At 42.9% G+C, this 16,245-nt stretch overlaps 1 protein-coding gene across 2 annotated transcripts in view; it reads right to left on the reverse strand.

Annotated features, from left to right (window-relative positions):
* Positions 1 to 16,245, reverse strand: part of PRKN (parkin RBR E3 ubiquitin protein ligase) — a 1,451,839-nt gene that overhangs the window by 911,990 nt on the left and 523,604 nt on the right. For both annotated transcript variants that reach the window (XM_059714743.1, XM_019479720.2), the window contains exon 3: positions 13,102 to 13,321. In XM_059714743.1, the coding sequence (XP_059570726.1) occupies positions 13,102 to 13,321 (220 nt within the window). The remainder of the gene's footprint in view (positions 1 to 13,101; positions 13,322 to 16,245) is intronic.

The following is a 16,245-nucleotide window of genomic DNA, read 5'->3' on the forward strand; positions in this document are numbered from 1 at the left end:
TTAAAAGCAAAACTAGGGACTAATCAGAATTATGGTACTTGAAGAGCCTGGCTGCATCATCAGCATTGCAAAGGGACAAGGAGAGGAAGGGTGAAAGCAGAGCCATGCCAACATGTCTTCTTCATCATTCATCAAAAGTTTAGCAGAACTATTCAGCTCATGAAGAAAGAATATACTTTACACTTGCACAGTCTGCAGCAGGAGTGGCTGAAGTGACACTCCTGGAGGCTCCTTCCCATAGATATCATAGGAAAGTAGGGCTGCAAGGGACTTCGCAAGGTCATCTAGTCCAGCCTTCTGTCTAAGAAAGTATCATTTCTTACTGAGCTATCCCAAACAAGTATCAGTCCAATCAGCTCTTGAAAATTTTCAAGGATGGAGACTCCACAGCTTTTCTAAGTAGCGTGTTCCAAATTCTTGACCACCCTCAGAGTCAAGAGGTTCCTCCTACTCTCCAACCTAAATATCCTCTGTTGCAGCTGGAGGCTATTGCTCCTAGTCCTGTCCCCTGTAGCCCCAGAGAAAATCCCACTGGCATCAACATTCAGGTATTTGAAGACTGTTATCAAATGTCTCTGCAGTCTTCTCTTCTTCAGACTAAACAAACCATAACTCTTTCAGCCATTCTTCATAAATCATGCCTTCTAGCCCCCAATTAATCATTTTTGTTGCTCTGCACTGGATTCTTTCCAATCTGTCCACATCCTTGTTGAAGTATGAAGCCCACAACTGGACACAATAGTCCCGCTGAGGCCTCATCAGTGCTGAATTAAGTGGAAAAACATTTCCTTTGATTTACAGGTGACATTTCTACTGATCCAACCCAGTATACTGTTGGCTTTTTTTTCCCCAACAAGAGCACACTGTTGGCTCATATTCAGTTTATGGTCCACTGCTTTCTTCCCACTTCTGCACTGCAGATTTTAAATGTTTTCCACATGCTTCCTACTGATCTTGGGATGGTGTTTTGGGAGCTACTCCTGAGATAATGCATCCTGCCACACCCATGCCAGAGACAGTAGTGAAAGACTCACCATCTAGTTTCTATCATTTATCAATGCAGGATTATAATTCAAATACATTTTGCACTTCACTTTTAAGGCAATAAATTTGGTCAAACAACTACTTTTCCAAGCCCCAATCAAACACAGACTAAAACAATGTACCACAGAACGTGTTTCCTTTTAAATTAAAACTGATTAAAGGATTTAATCCTATTGTAAAAGTAAACTGTCAGTGCACCAAATCAGAAAATACCATCAAAAACTAACTAGTTACTTTAATTCATCTGCTAAGACAATACATCTCTTCCACACTAAATTAATTATTCCCTTTGCTTATAGAACAATGGTGTTTCCTTTATGCGAATATCTGTCAAAAGAATGGAATTAACAAAGTTTCGTAATTCTGCTTAAAATGGCGTATATAAAGAATTTTTTTTAAAAACTTGAACATAGATATATTCCTTCAAAGGAAAAGCTATCAAGCTCAGAGTAAGCACTTTGATTGCTGTTATTAGATTACGAGCTTGATAAAAATTTGAAAAAATAAGTTAATTACTTAATGCAAATTAAACAGCATACTGCTTTACCCTCCTCAAATTATTGATTCACACCATTGTGGACCTAAAGTAGATGTGATTCATTAATTTATTTTATAATTAATCCATCAGTGATTTGTACCAACATACACAGAAAAAAATCCTGTTTATTTTGAAATGCTTCCTTTTTATTAACTTTATTGAATCACAACAGAGAAACCTGTATAGAAAGCTTTTTTTGATTTTTTGTATGAATTGTAGATTTATAGATATTTAGTTTTCAGATGCAGATGGCTAAAAATAGGTTATGAACAGCAAAAATAACTGCATTGTTGTACTTGTCTTAGTTTTGTCTGGTTCAGTTGCTGAGCAGTTATAGAGGTTCATGTCCTGAAGTATCAATATAGATATTCATGCAATGCTGGAGGCCATTTTGGATGGATCAGTGCTCACATTTTGATGATATTCTCAAGAACATGATGAGAAAAAACAGCAGTGTGTCTTAGGTTTAGGAATACTCAGTCTAATGCCATATTAAAATGGGAAGGTGGAAACACACATCATACCACTATCTGACCTGGAACTAATTTGACAATATAAGTTTCAGAAATGCAAGAAGTAATTCTAAACTACTTCAGAAACTTGAGTTGGCCATTTGCTTCAAGCAGAATTCAGACACCGGCCCCCCACCCCTCCACACACACACACACACACACACACACACACACACACACACACACACACACACACATACTTTCTTGTCCTTTACAGCATTTCTAAATCATTCAGGCTGGGATGCCTGGCTGTTTTTGGTTTTTGTTTTTTACTGCATGTATTATACGAGAAGAGATTTAATAAAATACCTTATACATTAAAAAGAGTAAAACAAAAATAACATTTAACTAACATGTTGTTGAAAGTTCAAATATCATTCCTATTAATTACAGTGATAGACTCAATTAAATGTCAATTTGTTACACCTCACCAGATTTTTCCACAGAAGACTGTACAGATCTGGATAAGCAAGCTCTAAATCCTAAGTCTTCCTGCACATGCACACGCACACAATAAAATCATTCTTTAAGGACTTAAGTCTCAGAACCCTAGGGCGCCTATACACATGCAATGTGTCATAGCAAACTTGATTAATTGTGCTTCAGCAGACTTCAGTGTCACATGTATCAGCATTCTCAAGCTAAAAAATGGAGGCAGGGCATTTTAACTAAAGCTCATTAGACAAGCTTTAGTTAAAACACCCCCACCAATATTTTTCAGTGCTGGGAAACTGATACACATGATGCTCCGGGTGCTTTCATTACAGCACCTCCCCCCACAACTCATGGAACATGTCTATAAATACCCCTAGAGCCTTGCTAATCTCATTTTTACACTCAGAAAAAAATTAGGATATTCTACCTGTTCTTCTCAATTTTGACAGAAGATGAGTTGAACATATTTATGAGGCCTTTCCTACCAATGTGATAAAAAAACAAACCCTAACTTTGAGTTTCATTGCTAGGCCTTTTTGTACCACTTTGTCAACAGATGTCTACTCCCCTCTATGAGCATATAGAATAAATAACTTGTCAGGTTAGTTTGCTATTTTTGATGACATCACAGATTAGTTCGATGAGGTATTAGATTAGCAGGGTCATAGACTTCATGGTAAGAAGGGAATATGGTAATGAACTATCCTGACCTTTGGCACAACCAAGGTTGTAAGACTTCCCTTAATTATTTCTTATTTCAAGTCCAATAGTTGTGGCTGAATAGGAATATATATTTTAATAAAAGATCAACTCTTGATTTAAAAGTCATCAGGTGTTGATAATTTGTTTTAATGGTTGTTCCTCCTCACAGTAAAACATTTTCATCTAATTTTATTTTACTTAACTTCACTGAGTTATTGAGCATGATTATTTTACCTAACTTCACTGGCCATTGAATATGATTATATCTTAGGCTGCTGGCAGATGTCAAAATAATGGCACACTTGGGATCCGAGGTGTTTTATGCTCTCTTTGAAAACTTGCACATTCTACCATACCACATATGCACGGCAGGATGTGCAATGTTTGGGGTAGGACATAGCTGCCTTCGGATCCCAATCATTTTACTTCCAGGGTCATACTAGGAACCACGGCTGCCCCTAGCCCAATCCTCTGGAGCAGGTGGCACGTGGTTATGTCCCTGACCCCAGCATCACCCTATGACCAATTCTGAAGTTCAGCTGATAGTCTGGGACCAGGCAGCCCCAGGTCTGAGGTGCATACCACATATCCAATTTAAAGCACCATACAAACCAGCCACAAAGGTGTTCTACATTACACGTGCAACATTTTTGTGGCAGTGTAGCAGGGACCTGGTGCGGCCCCATACTTACCGGGACAACAGCTTCCAGGGTGATCCACACCCAGTGGGATCCTGCACTGTTCCAATGGTAAACAGCAGGCCTGTGGGCAGGCAGCATGCCCCCTCACCTGCACACCTGCCCCCTGGGCAAGGCAGAGAAATAGTGGGTGATGCACTACCCACATGCCTGCCCCACAAGAAGGGCTGGGAGCAGGAAGCAGGGCTCCACACAGGCCTGGAGCCTGGGCAGGGCTAAGAACAGGTAGCTTGAGTGCCTGGCACCACCTAGAACCTGGGAGCCATAGCTGCAGACAATGATGAGCCCTGCATGGGCTCTCAGCCCCTGGCAGCAGCAGAGCATGTGGGGGCCTGCAGGGGTCTGGGTTGGTTCAGACAAACCTGGAAGTTCCCTTATAGAAGGGTGCCAGCCCCAGGAGTGGGAGGTCTCTGGCATAGGCCCCAGACTGCACTTCATATCCCCACTGGAGCCAAGGACACCCCATCAGATGCTAGCCCAACCTTTGCTCCCACCACAGGAAGCTGATGCTTCTGCAGATGCTGGATGCCAAGTACCTGCCAGGGCCTCATGGGAGGTCATAATACTTGTGGCCTGAAATCACCCACAGGGGTTGGTCAGATACAGGCCAGCCCTGTGAATCAAGTTTACAAGTGGGGACAAGCCCTGCAGAGCCTTAGCTGCCCCAGGAGAAGGCAGACATATATTTCAAGGCTGAAGCTAGGCCCATGAATGAACGGTGGACATGACTTTTTATATTGTGTTGCTTTGTTAATTTCTATATTGTACAAACAACATTGGTGGTAAGCCCTTGCTGGAATAGCAGGACCCAGCCAGCTCACATTAGTTCTAGACTGTCCTGGGTTTTTTTCCATGTTGGACCTTTCCTCCTTCATGTGAAGGCAGATGCCTAGAGGACCATATGCTTACTCCAGTAGCATCATCGGAACACCCACTTGGAGAGGGGTGGGGTATAGGGAAGGCAGAGCCCACAGACACTGAGGCCCAGACACTGAGGCCTGTGCCCATCTCAGCATAACCCACTACATTCAGATACCACCTCCTGATATCCTTCTCATTAACAACAAGTCATAGCAGGCAGGATATAGATAAAGGGAGTAAACACCCATTGAGAGTGCAGCATCTGGGCACCACCCTGGTGTGACCCTTCAGCCTGGGTCCCACTACAGGCAGGTTTGCCATTTTATGATGCTATAAAGTGGGTGAACATGAAGCATGTTGCCATTTATGGAACAATTATCACATTAACCATGCCATAAATGTACCTCTGACAGGGCTCTTAGCTTTCTAACTGTAAGAGCCCATGACTATCATATTTCTGATCCCTATGTAGTTATTTATAAACTATGATCAACTCACCCCTTAACCTTCTCTTTGATAAACTAAGTAGATAAAACACTTTCAGTTTTCCACTGCAAAGCATGCTTTGTAATCCTTTAATCATTCCTGTGGCCCTTCTCCAAAACCTCTGCAATTTTTCAGCAATGTTCCCAAAGTGCAGACACCACAATTGGACACAGTATCCAAGTAGTAACTGTACAGATGCTAAATACAGGCATAACATAATCCCCCTATGCTATGATATATTCCTTCTTTATTAATTATGGCTACCTCAATGTTCATCTAGTTTGAAAAATGTATCAGTAATTATCTTATATTTTCTGCAGATCAGTGATAAAGATATTAAATAAAATAAGGCCAAAGACCACATAGCCCCAGTAGGGACATATCTATTCAGTGATGATTCATCATTCACAGTTATACTTCTTACCCTCATAGTTAGCCAGTTTTTAAACCATTAAATGCATGCCATGAAGATTTTCTATCATTCTAATTTATTAATCAAGATGTCATGTCAAATGCCTTAAAGAAGTATGTTGCGTCAGCATAGTTATCTTTATCAACTAAACTTGTAACCTGAACATAAACGATATAATGTTAAAATTACAAGATCTATTTCCCATAAATCCATGTTGCCATTAATTATATTACCCTTTTTAATTCTGTATTGATGGAGTCCTGTATTTACTGTTCTATAATTACACAGGCCATTTCATTTACCCTTTCTAAGCACTGGCACAAAGTTAGCTTTCTTTCAGTCCAGTCCTCAAGAACCTCCTCCATTCTAATACACTCACTGAGGTCCAATTCATTATAAATATACTGCAGTTCAAGGTGAAGGTGTTTTCTAGGCAGCCAAGGAGCAGGCCCTGAATTCTTTGTAGATAACTAAATCCCCAGTCTGCACCTTTCCTGACTGCAAAGATGAGTCTACTATTTAATGGGATTCTGTGAGCAGGTACTCTTCAGCACCAAGTCCAGCTCCTGTAAAGGAGCAGCACTCTTCACTGGGCTATAGCGTCAGGTTCCCTTTTACTTGGTGCCCGTCAGATATCTTAACTTTTGCATTTCTTTCTACCCAATTGCCCAGCTAACATTGCAAGCTAGGTGGTTAGGGCACTTGTTGGGGAAGCAGGAAATGTGGGTTTGAATTTCAATGTTCAGGAGGAACTAGAACATGAAGTTTCTACTCCCCAGGTGACTGCTTTATCACTAGGTAATTACGTAAAAGGGTGGGCAAGTGAATGGAGACCCCTTTAATGTATAGGCTGATTTAAGCACCTAAGTTAAAAGCAGAAGTTCAGCCAAGTCCCTGTGTTTAGTGTTTTCCATTGGGTAGCTGAAATGACCCTGAGCTCCTTGGACAGTGCCTTGGAGGCACTTAAGTTTTTCCCTTTTTATGTGTAGAGAGCACAGGTATCCAACACTGAATTACTTCTTGGAAGCACATAGGTCTGCACTTAGCGTACATAGATCTGAGGCACTTAACCCTATCAATTTGGATCGTGCTTCCAGGGTTCCAGGGTTCTGAGGTGCCCCTAGGGCACAAAAATTACCACCTCAATTGACAGCCTTATGTGCAGCCTCAGCAAAAAGAAAAATAACCAAATAGCTACTGGAATAGCTATTACTTTCTCACCTACAGGGGTGAGTGAGCCACATTACTGGAAGGATAAAAAAAAGCTTATTTTGTAGCTGCCTATGAGGTACTATTTGGGGGGGGATGAATTATTTCATATTCAAGTTCTGTCAGCCTGACCACATTGCTCTTTATTTTGTTTCTACGATATGGAAAGTGTTTCACTGCATCACAAAAAGTAGTAGTCCACAGACAATGGTAGCCTACATTCTGCTGTACTATTATCCTGCCATTAGGATATCTGCAACAGAAAAGGAAAATATTTTCTTTTGTCAGAGGTGTCATGGAGAAGGAAACAGTTTGTCAAAAAGTTGCAACTCCATGGGCACATCTACACAAGATGCTTAATGCACAGTACATTAATTCTACTATGCACTAGGGCATCACGGCAAAAACCATGCTAATGCAATAATGTGCAGAAGAATTAGTCTACTGCATATTAAGAGTAAAAAAAAAAAGGCCATGAGCCATTGCTACTGTGTATTAGCATCAGCTACTGCACATTTATGTAGTACCTCATATTAGAGTTACCAAACTAAATGTGCAGTAGCAATGCTGCATTAATGCACGTGTATATGTACCCCATGAATATATCTTAATGCCTTGAATATTTGTAAATTGACCTGCAAAGTCCATCAGGGCTATTAACCCTATATAAATATTGTATGCAGGGATGAAAATATAAATAAAAAAGCAGCAGCAAGCACTTCACATTACCCTTCTTCCTCCGGTTAGACCAGTCTGAAAACATGTCCCCAGCTGATCAGATTTAAATCAGCATGCCCCGCTCTTATCTCATTACTCATTCAGAATGTGAGATGTGCATCATTAAGCTAGGCACTAATTTGTTCCTAAACTGCACTCATTCATCATTAGTTGGCAGTGAAAGGTTGATCAAGTCAGTTGTGGAACACTTCTATGACCCTCCCATAAATTGTATATTTTCTGCACGACTTACTCCAAAAATTCTCTCAGTTATTTTAATAGTTTTGGTAACCCTTATATTGTATACAATGGGTTTTCTGGCTGTGTTAGTCACAGAAGTTTTAGTTTGCTATACCCTAATATTGTTTTCCAATGTGGTACAGAACAGCATTTGTGTACCAAGCTCTTTAAAAAGGCATCCTCAATGAACTACCAAAAACGGTCGTTACTTAGTTCAGTCTTGTTCCACAGAGTGATTCATATCTATTTGGAAAGTACATAGTTTTCAATGGGGAGTATAGCAGGGATGTTGTGTCTTCGAAGACTGATATAATATTTTAGGAATCCTTCTAAGATATATGGTTGCTTGGGAATCTCTTTCAAGAATGAGTTTTGAAAGCTTATCTGTAGGCCTGAAAATCTGCCTTAGCATAACTGGCAACTATCAAAAGGCAAGGCTGGGGTAAGCACTAAGAGCTGCCATGCATCATCCCTCCACAGGTGGTTGTGTGACACAGGGGCAGGCTTTCACATCTGGTGCAAGCACCAGCCCACCTCACGCATCTGCCATGCCTTGATATAATGATATGAGGATGTTAAAAAGGTGGGAGGCTGCCCATATTGAACCCCGATATTAAGGGGGGGTATCCGCAGCTCCGTTCCACCCCTTACTGTGCCCAAGCCTTGCATGTGGCATCCCAGGCAAGTACACTCAACTGTACCTCTTCTCCCATTAGCTGTATTCCCTCTCTGTATTCCCTGCTTGCCTGATTTCAGGGATTGAGGGTTCCTAATTTCTGGCTCAGGTGCTTTGCAAAGTGTGCCTGGCACTGTGGGATCACTCACCCCAGCAGGCTCAGGTGATCCAGGAAGCTTACCTGGCCTTCCCTACATTACATAACCCACCTGAAGGTGGAGGCTGAGGTTAAGGCACCCCAACCCACCTGGTATGGGGAGTAGCGGGGGGATGTGTGGTCTATGGGTGGGTTTGTATAGGGGCTCAACCTAGGGCCGCTGCATGACTGTGGCTCCCTGCAGCACCGGCGGCAGCCGGCAGCACAGCTGTGCCCTCCTGTTCCACAACTGACTTGGGATCCTGGTGACAGATGGGACCCAGGCTGGTTCCAATTGCAAAACAACCCCAAGGATAGATTCATAGATTCATAGATGTTAGGGTCGGAAGGGACCTCAATAGATCATCAAGTCCGACCCCCTGCATAAGCAGGAAAGAGTGCTGGGTCTAAATGACCCCGGCTAGATACTCGTCTAACCTCCTCTTGAAGACCCCCAGGGTAGGGGAGAGCACCACCTCCCTTGGGAGCCCGTTCCAGACCTTGGCCACTCGAACTGTGAAAAAGTTCTTCCTAATGTCCAGTCTAAATCTGCTCTCTGCTAGCTTGTGGCCATTGTTTCTTGTAACCCCCGGGGGCGCCTTGGTGAATAAATCCTCACCAATTCCCTTCTGTGCCCCCGTGATGAACTTATAGGCAGCCACAAGGTCGCCTCTCAACCTTCTCTTGCGGAGGCTGAAAAGGTCCAGTTTCTCTAGTCTCTCCTCGTAGGGCTTGGTCTGCAGGCCCTTGACCATACGAGTTGCCCTTCGCTGTACCCTCTCCAGGTTATCCGCATCCTTCTTGAAGTGTGGCGCCCAGAATTGCACGCAGTACTCCAACTGCGGTCTGACCAACGCCCTATAGAGGGGAAGTATCACCTCCCTGGACCTATTTGTCATGCATCTGCTGATGCACGATAAAGTGCCATTGGCTTTTCTGATGGCTTCGTCACACTGCCGGCTCATGTTCAACTTGGAGTCCACTAGGACTCCAAGATCCCTTTCCACCTCTGTGCCACCCAGCAGGTCATTCCCTAGGCTGTAGGTGTGCTGGACATTTTTCCTCCCTAGGTGCAGCACTTTGCATTTCTCCTTGTTGAACTGCATCCTGTTGTTTTCTGCCCACTTGTCCAGCCTATCCAGGTCTGCCTGCAGCTGTTCCCTGCCCTCCGGCGTGTCCACTTCTCCCCATAGCTTTGTGTCATCTGCAAACTTGGACAGAGTACATTTCACTCCCACGTCCAAGTCGCTGATGAAGACATTAAAGAGTATCGGTCCAAGGACCGAACCCTGCGGGACCCCACTGCCCACACCCTTCCAGGTCGAGACCGACCCATCTACCACGACTCTTTGGGTGCGACCCTCTAGCCAATTCGCCACCCACCGGACTGTGCAGTCATCCACATCACAGCCTGTTAATTTGTTCACCAGTAAGGGGTGGGATACCTTATTGAAGGCCTTCCTGAAGTCCAGGTATATGACATCCACCCCTCCTCCTGTGTCCAGGCGTTTCGTAACCTGGTCATAGAAAGAGACTAGGTTGGTCAGGCACGATCTGCCCGCCACAAACCCATGCTGGTTTCCCCTCAGCATAATTTGTCCTGCCGGGCTCTCACAAATGTGAGCCTTGATAATTTTTTCAAATACTTTACCAAGGATGGAGGTGAGACTGACCGGCCTATAGTTGCCCGGGTCCTCCTTCCTCCCCTTTTTGAAAATGGGGACCACGTTAGCCCTTTTCCAGTCCTCCGGGACTTGGCCCGTGCGCCACGAGCATTCGAATATTCCCGCCAGTGGCTCTGCAATGACGTCGGCCAGTGCCTTCAGCACCCTCGGATGGAGCCCATCCGGGCCTGCCGACTTAAAGGCATCCAGTTCTTCCAAGTGACTCTGCACCACCTCAGGATCTACGCATGGAAGTCTGGCACCTTGCTGCTGCCTCTCTACAACCTCAGTGAGAGACTTGTCATGCCCCTCGCTTAGGAACACTGAGGCAAAGAACTCGTTGAGGAGTTCAGCCTTGTCCCCCCTATCTGTCACCAATTGCTTCTGCCCATTTAGCAGGGGTCCTATTCCTCCCTGGGCCTTCCTTTTACTCCCTATGTATCTAAAAAACAATTTCTTGTTGTCCTTTACTTGGGTTGCCATCCTCAGCTCCATGGTAGCTTTGGCCCGCCTAACTGCCTCTCTTGTAGAGATAGCTTAGTAGGTAAAAAGTAAGTTCAGAAAAAAATAGGCTGAAGGTGACAGAGAGAGTGACAGATTAATTAGGAAAACACTGCTGTAAAAAGGTAATTGGTGAAAAAATAGAGCATGACCTTATATGGAATATGCAGAAGAAGGCTGTGTGAGGGGAGAGGAGTGGGGTGACGAGGAAGCCCCAGGGATCAAGAAAGTGGGATACTGCAGTAGGGAGCATGCCGCTGTGTTTCCACAGCAAGTGTTCCTTCCAGATTGGTGAAGGGAGCACAAAGAAAGGTATTTCTGGCTCCAGAATGGGGCAGCTGGGGGAGGACCACAGCAGGCTGGAAGAGTGGACACCAGAGACCTTCCCAGTCAGCAGTGCCCCATGGCTAGCCACAGGTGAAGAAAGCCGGCCCACTGGCCAGAATGGTTGGAAGACCACTGGCAAAACCCTGGACATGGAGCACCAAGAAACTGCACAGGTCCAGCCGGGTGAATACTAAATGAGTGAAAATGGAGGCAAGAAGCTGGCAGAGAGAGGGAATGAAAGAGCTGCCAGCATGAGTGGGTCTGTGAGTTTCAGGGGCACAGCCACTTGATTTTTTTGGGGGGGGGGGGGGAGGGAGGGATTCTTTTTTTTTTTTTTTTTTTGAGTATCATTTTCTCTCATTGTGCCAGGGAAAGGGAGAAGAGGGAAAGCTCCATCCCTGCAAAAGTCCCACAGGTCCCAGCCCTGTGGAGCTAAACCTGGGTGGAGCTGCTGTTCAGGCTGGGTCATTAACTCTACAAGAGAGAGCAAAATAATTTGACCCAGATACCTGGAATGAATTGATTTAAGTTGATTATCTTATAGAATCTTAATGAACTGATCTAAATTGATTGACCCATGAACTGGAATGAATTAGATTTAAGTTGATTGTCTTATGGACCCTAAATGAGCAGATCTGAATGGATTGACCCTTGAACCTGTAATGAATTAATCCAAGTAGATGGCCTTATGAAGCCTGCATGAACTGATTTAAATTCATGGATGCATTCATTCAATAAGCCAGTGATTAACTGCCAGAGACATATCCAGGTGACGCAAAAGCAGGATGCAGATGTGCATCACCTGGGAAGTAGTAAGGGTTAGGTGTGAGGGGAGGTGGAGCCCCATGAAGAGAACCCTCTGAAAGGACCAGCCAGAACTTCTATCAGTCCCCACATCCAGTTCCCAATATTAAAAAAAATATCAAGGCGTGGCAGATGAGAGCAAAACACCGGAGATTGGTAGTGGTGGTGCGGTCCTCCAGCCTGATGGTGTACTCTGGTAAGACATCGGACAGGTGCAGGCCATAGCCTTATTGTAGCTACCCCCAACAGGCTGTAAAAGAGTATAAAAGCCTAAGGAAACAACTCAAATTTGGGGAGATGTTATTAAGCCAACGGAGACCAGGCTGGTCAAAAACGTGACCCCCAGTGCCATGATGATGCCTGATCACCTGAGTCATCATGAGTCGTTAAGAAGGCCTGCATAAAAATACCTTTACAGACTGTTTGGGTTTTTCCTGAGTAGTGGTATTGCTTATATGTTCAGTAAAGTTGGATTTGAGACTTGAGTGGGACCACCAATCATTTCATTCCATTCATGTAGCCCCTTGATCAAATTCAAGTATAACATATCCAGCAGCTGTTAATATTTTTAATGACTAGTTTGCATGTTGCTTCATTTGTGCTTCATAGAGATACCCAAAATGGAAACCAGATATCCCAAGCAATAATTTTATGAATAAGAAACTTTAAAATCCACAGCATAAGCAGTCTGTTCTTATATGTTAATGTTTGTCTGCAATGTTACAAAAACTGCTTTATAGAAATATTTTCCTAAAACTTATGAGAATAAAAACATTGCGATAGCTTGGAAATTAAAATGTTAATGCATAATCCATTTCACTTCTAGTAAAAGCAACTGTTTCTAACATATTTAAGGATAAATGGTATTTGCTTCTTTTGCTTACTTATATTCATCTGTAATATTAATTATTAGAAGTTAGAATCAGTCAATTCATCAACCAACCAAAGGCATCATGTACTGTTAGAAAAAGACTATTATGTGCTCCTCTGCATATTCACCATATATTATTGTCCTAATATTGTTTCCTTGAAAAAAGAAAACTAAAAGATTTTTTTTTCCATTCCATATGCTGTTCTACAAAGAAGGAGAGATTCCAGTGTGTAAATGAGTTTTGAAACATGGAAATTCAGTGAGTTACCTGATTTGTCAGATGGAAGGGGAAGGCTGTCATCTGCAGTATCCAAAATAACAGCTAGCCCCATGGAGTAAGATGGAAGGATGCTGGTACTGAGGTCTACACGAGTTAAGCTTTTAGGTTCTCTTTCCAGGGGAATATGACCACCTTTCGCCCTTTTCTGCACATCTTCATGTGGACTCTGAACAATATGAACTATACTCTGCTGGGCCAGGTCACAATTCTGAAAAACAAAAACAAAAGCCCAATATATAATTAAATGTGACATAAAGGAAAATTTTCCTGTATCTCCAATTTGTTACATGTTAAATGTTCTCCAATCCATTTCATGTAGCATTTCAATGAGCAGTAATGGAGTTTAAAGAAAACTGACAAGTGTAAATTGTTAGAATTAGGATTACTGGTGCTGGCACCAGGGTCACAACACTTACAAATTGTAAACATTTAACAAGGAAATGGTGGACCAGAGCCAACAGCTCTGAATAATTCTGGTGAAGAATGAACTGACATAAAGAAAATGTCCAAAAAGAGAGGATGGTTATTAAGTCACATGCAGAGAATATTCAACATATAGAATGCATTTGTAGAGACAACGATAAAAAAAAACTTTAAGATGTTAGTAAAAATATTGATGCATGTGATTTTTTTTTCCCTGGCAATAACAGCTCAAGTTATTTGCAACAGCTTGGATACAGGCTTGTGAGAATATCAGTATAGGAAGCAATGCTATCCTCTCCTACTGCTGCTATAGCTTGGAAAAATGTTGCCAAAATCTTCAGAGCTTCTTCACTGTCTTTTTGCTGGTGCAAATGTTGCTGCATACAACACACAGGAATAAATACCAAGTTAGATTACATTAATTAATCATGCCAAACTTCAAACAAATTTGTTTGGAGGTCATTCTGTTTAGGTTAAGGAAATAAAAATTGTAAAAACTGAACCTAAAACAATTTTTTAAAAGCCACTGACTAGCCACAGAGCTAGTTTCCCACCTGCCTCTGGGCACACCACCCACCTGTCTCACCTGCCACACCTTATTGTAATTAATTATGTTGTTAATTAAGGTGGGAGGCTGCCCATTTTACACCCCAATATTGGGGGAGCTATCCGTGGTTCTGTTCCACCCCTACACCATGGCTCAAGCCTGACAGATGGCATCTCAGGCAGTTGGCTCAACTGTCTCCTTCACCCATTAGCTGTGGCCCTAATTATGGGATCTTCAGCTTCCATATCAGCCCTGACCCCATCTCAGGCCAGTTGGGACCCCAAGCTTCTTTGCTTATCATGGGCATCCCTCACAGTGGGACCCTGGCCCTTTTGACCCTTCCGGTCCTGGCCCCAGCATTGACTGGTCGAGTCCCTCAGTTGGGTTTACACCTTCTGCCTGCACTTAGGGATTGGGGTCCCCCATTCCCAGCTCAGGTGCTCCTGGAAGCATGCCTGGCCCTGTGGGGTCACTCCCCCAGCAGGCTTAAGCGCTTCCTGAACCTTAGCTGATCTACCTTGCTCTGATGGTAAATGACCCACCTGAAGGTGAGGGCTGGGGTTAAGGTGCCCCTACCCACCCTTCACCAGGGTGATAACTGGCCTGGCATTTCCTGGGGAATGAGAGCCCCACCAGGGCACCCACTCCCAGCGGGGTGCAGTCCTGCCCAGGACCAGGAGCCTCCAAACCGTCCCCTATAGCTCCTGCCCTTACCTGCAGGATGTTGCATAGTGCCTGGCTTGCCAGCAGCGACCTGCCCTTTTTATATAAGCAGCCTGGGATCTTAAATGGCTGCTGCAATCAATCACCTGCTGGCTATTTGGCTCTGTCCTTAAAGTGGCAGGCACCAACAGTGCCCTGCCACACACTGAAAGTCAGTCAAATAAAGAAAAGTATATGATAGTTAAATCTAAAAAGTGAATGAATGAAAATTCACTTATAATCATCAGTTTCTCAAATCTAATAGTCAATTTAAATAATTGTAATACATTATAAGCCTACTACTATGAGTAACTGGTAATTTTACTTTATCCTTATATTCTCAAGAAACAGCTTTTCTCTTAATAACACAATATAACAATTTTCTGTAATTATGTAAAGTAAATTCAAAACAAATTATGTTGTTAGGAATTTTAAGAAGTGTGTGTGTGTGTGTGTGTGTGTGTGTGTGGGAGGGGGAAAATTTTTCCACATACTTGCTCATACCTATCTATGATACTATGATATATGTAAACTAAGGCCAGATGCATGAACTGAATTATTTTAAAATTGTTTCCAACTTTTTTCTAAAATCCTCCTATTTATAGTAATGACAGTCAATTTAACTCCTTTTTCTAAATGTAAGTTTGCCATACTATTCTGTTTTAAACATACTCGGAAAAAAGGTAAACTGTTTAGGATTATATTCTTCAAATTTTTCAATCCAGGTACTGCTTTTCTTTGAACTTTTGGTTATTTCAGATGATATTGAAGAATGCACATTTCTTTTCAATTCTTTAAGCTACTGCATACTGTCCCTCAGAAAAACCTTTTTTATCTTTTAACCTATACATGGGCTGCAACTTTCTGTTTAATATCAATTAATTATTCTTATATTGTAAGGCAAAGTTACCCCACACGTGTATACATTCCATGTAACAAGTTTTGGGGTCAGGAAAGAAAGAGGAGAGAAGATGTCCTCAGAATTATTCCTGTACCTCTAACATACTTAAACAGTTTAAACATTACATTAGATATGAGCTCTGAATGAATCCTGTGGCACAAACAGGGATTTACATTCCACTAAAACAGTGGTTCCCAACCTTTTTTTTGCTGCAACCCGTTGCTGTGAGCAGAGTGCAGCAGTGGCAGTAGCCTGGGGATGGAGGCACTCCCAGCATGTGGCGCAGCTTGTTCTTCATACGAGGTGCTGCCAGCATTGCCCCCGAGACTCTCATTTGGGTCACAACTTGAGGTTGGGAACCGCTACACTAAGATCTTGAGAAATACTAGGGACTGGTAATTCAGTTCACAATGCCATGATTAATATAGAATTTTCTGGTTAGGCAAAGGGGCTGCTCTCTCAGCTTGGAAAGAGACACTGTATGTTTTTTGTTTTTTTCCACAAGGCTTGGTTTTACAAGAGATCTTGATCTTCCTTAGTAACCAGTTTAAATGGTACC

This window comes from Alligator mississippiensis, chromosome 1, assembly GCF_030867095.1.
Source record: "Alligator mississippiensis isolate rAllMis1 chromosome 1, rAllMis1, whole genome shotgun sequence".
Lineage (NCBI taxonomy): Eukaryota > Metazoa > Chordata > Crocodylia > Alligatoridae > Alligator > Alligator mississippiensis.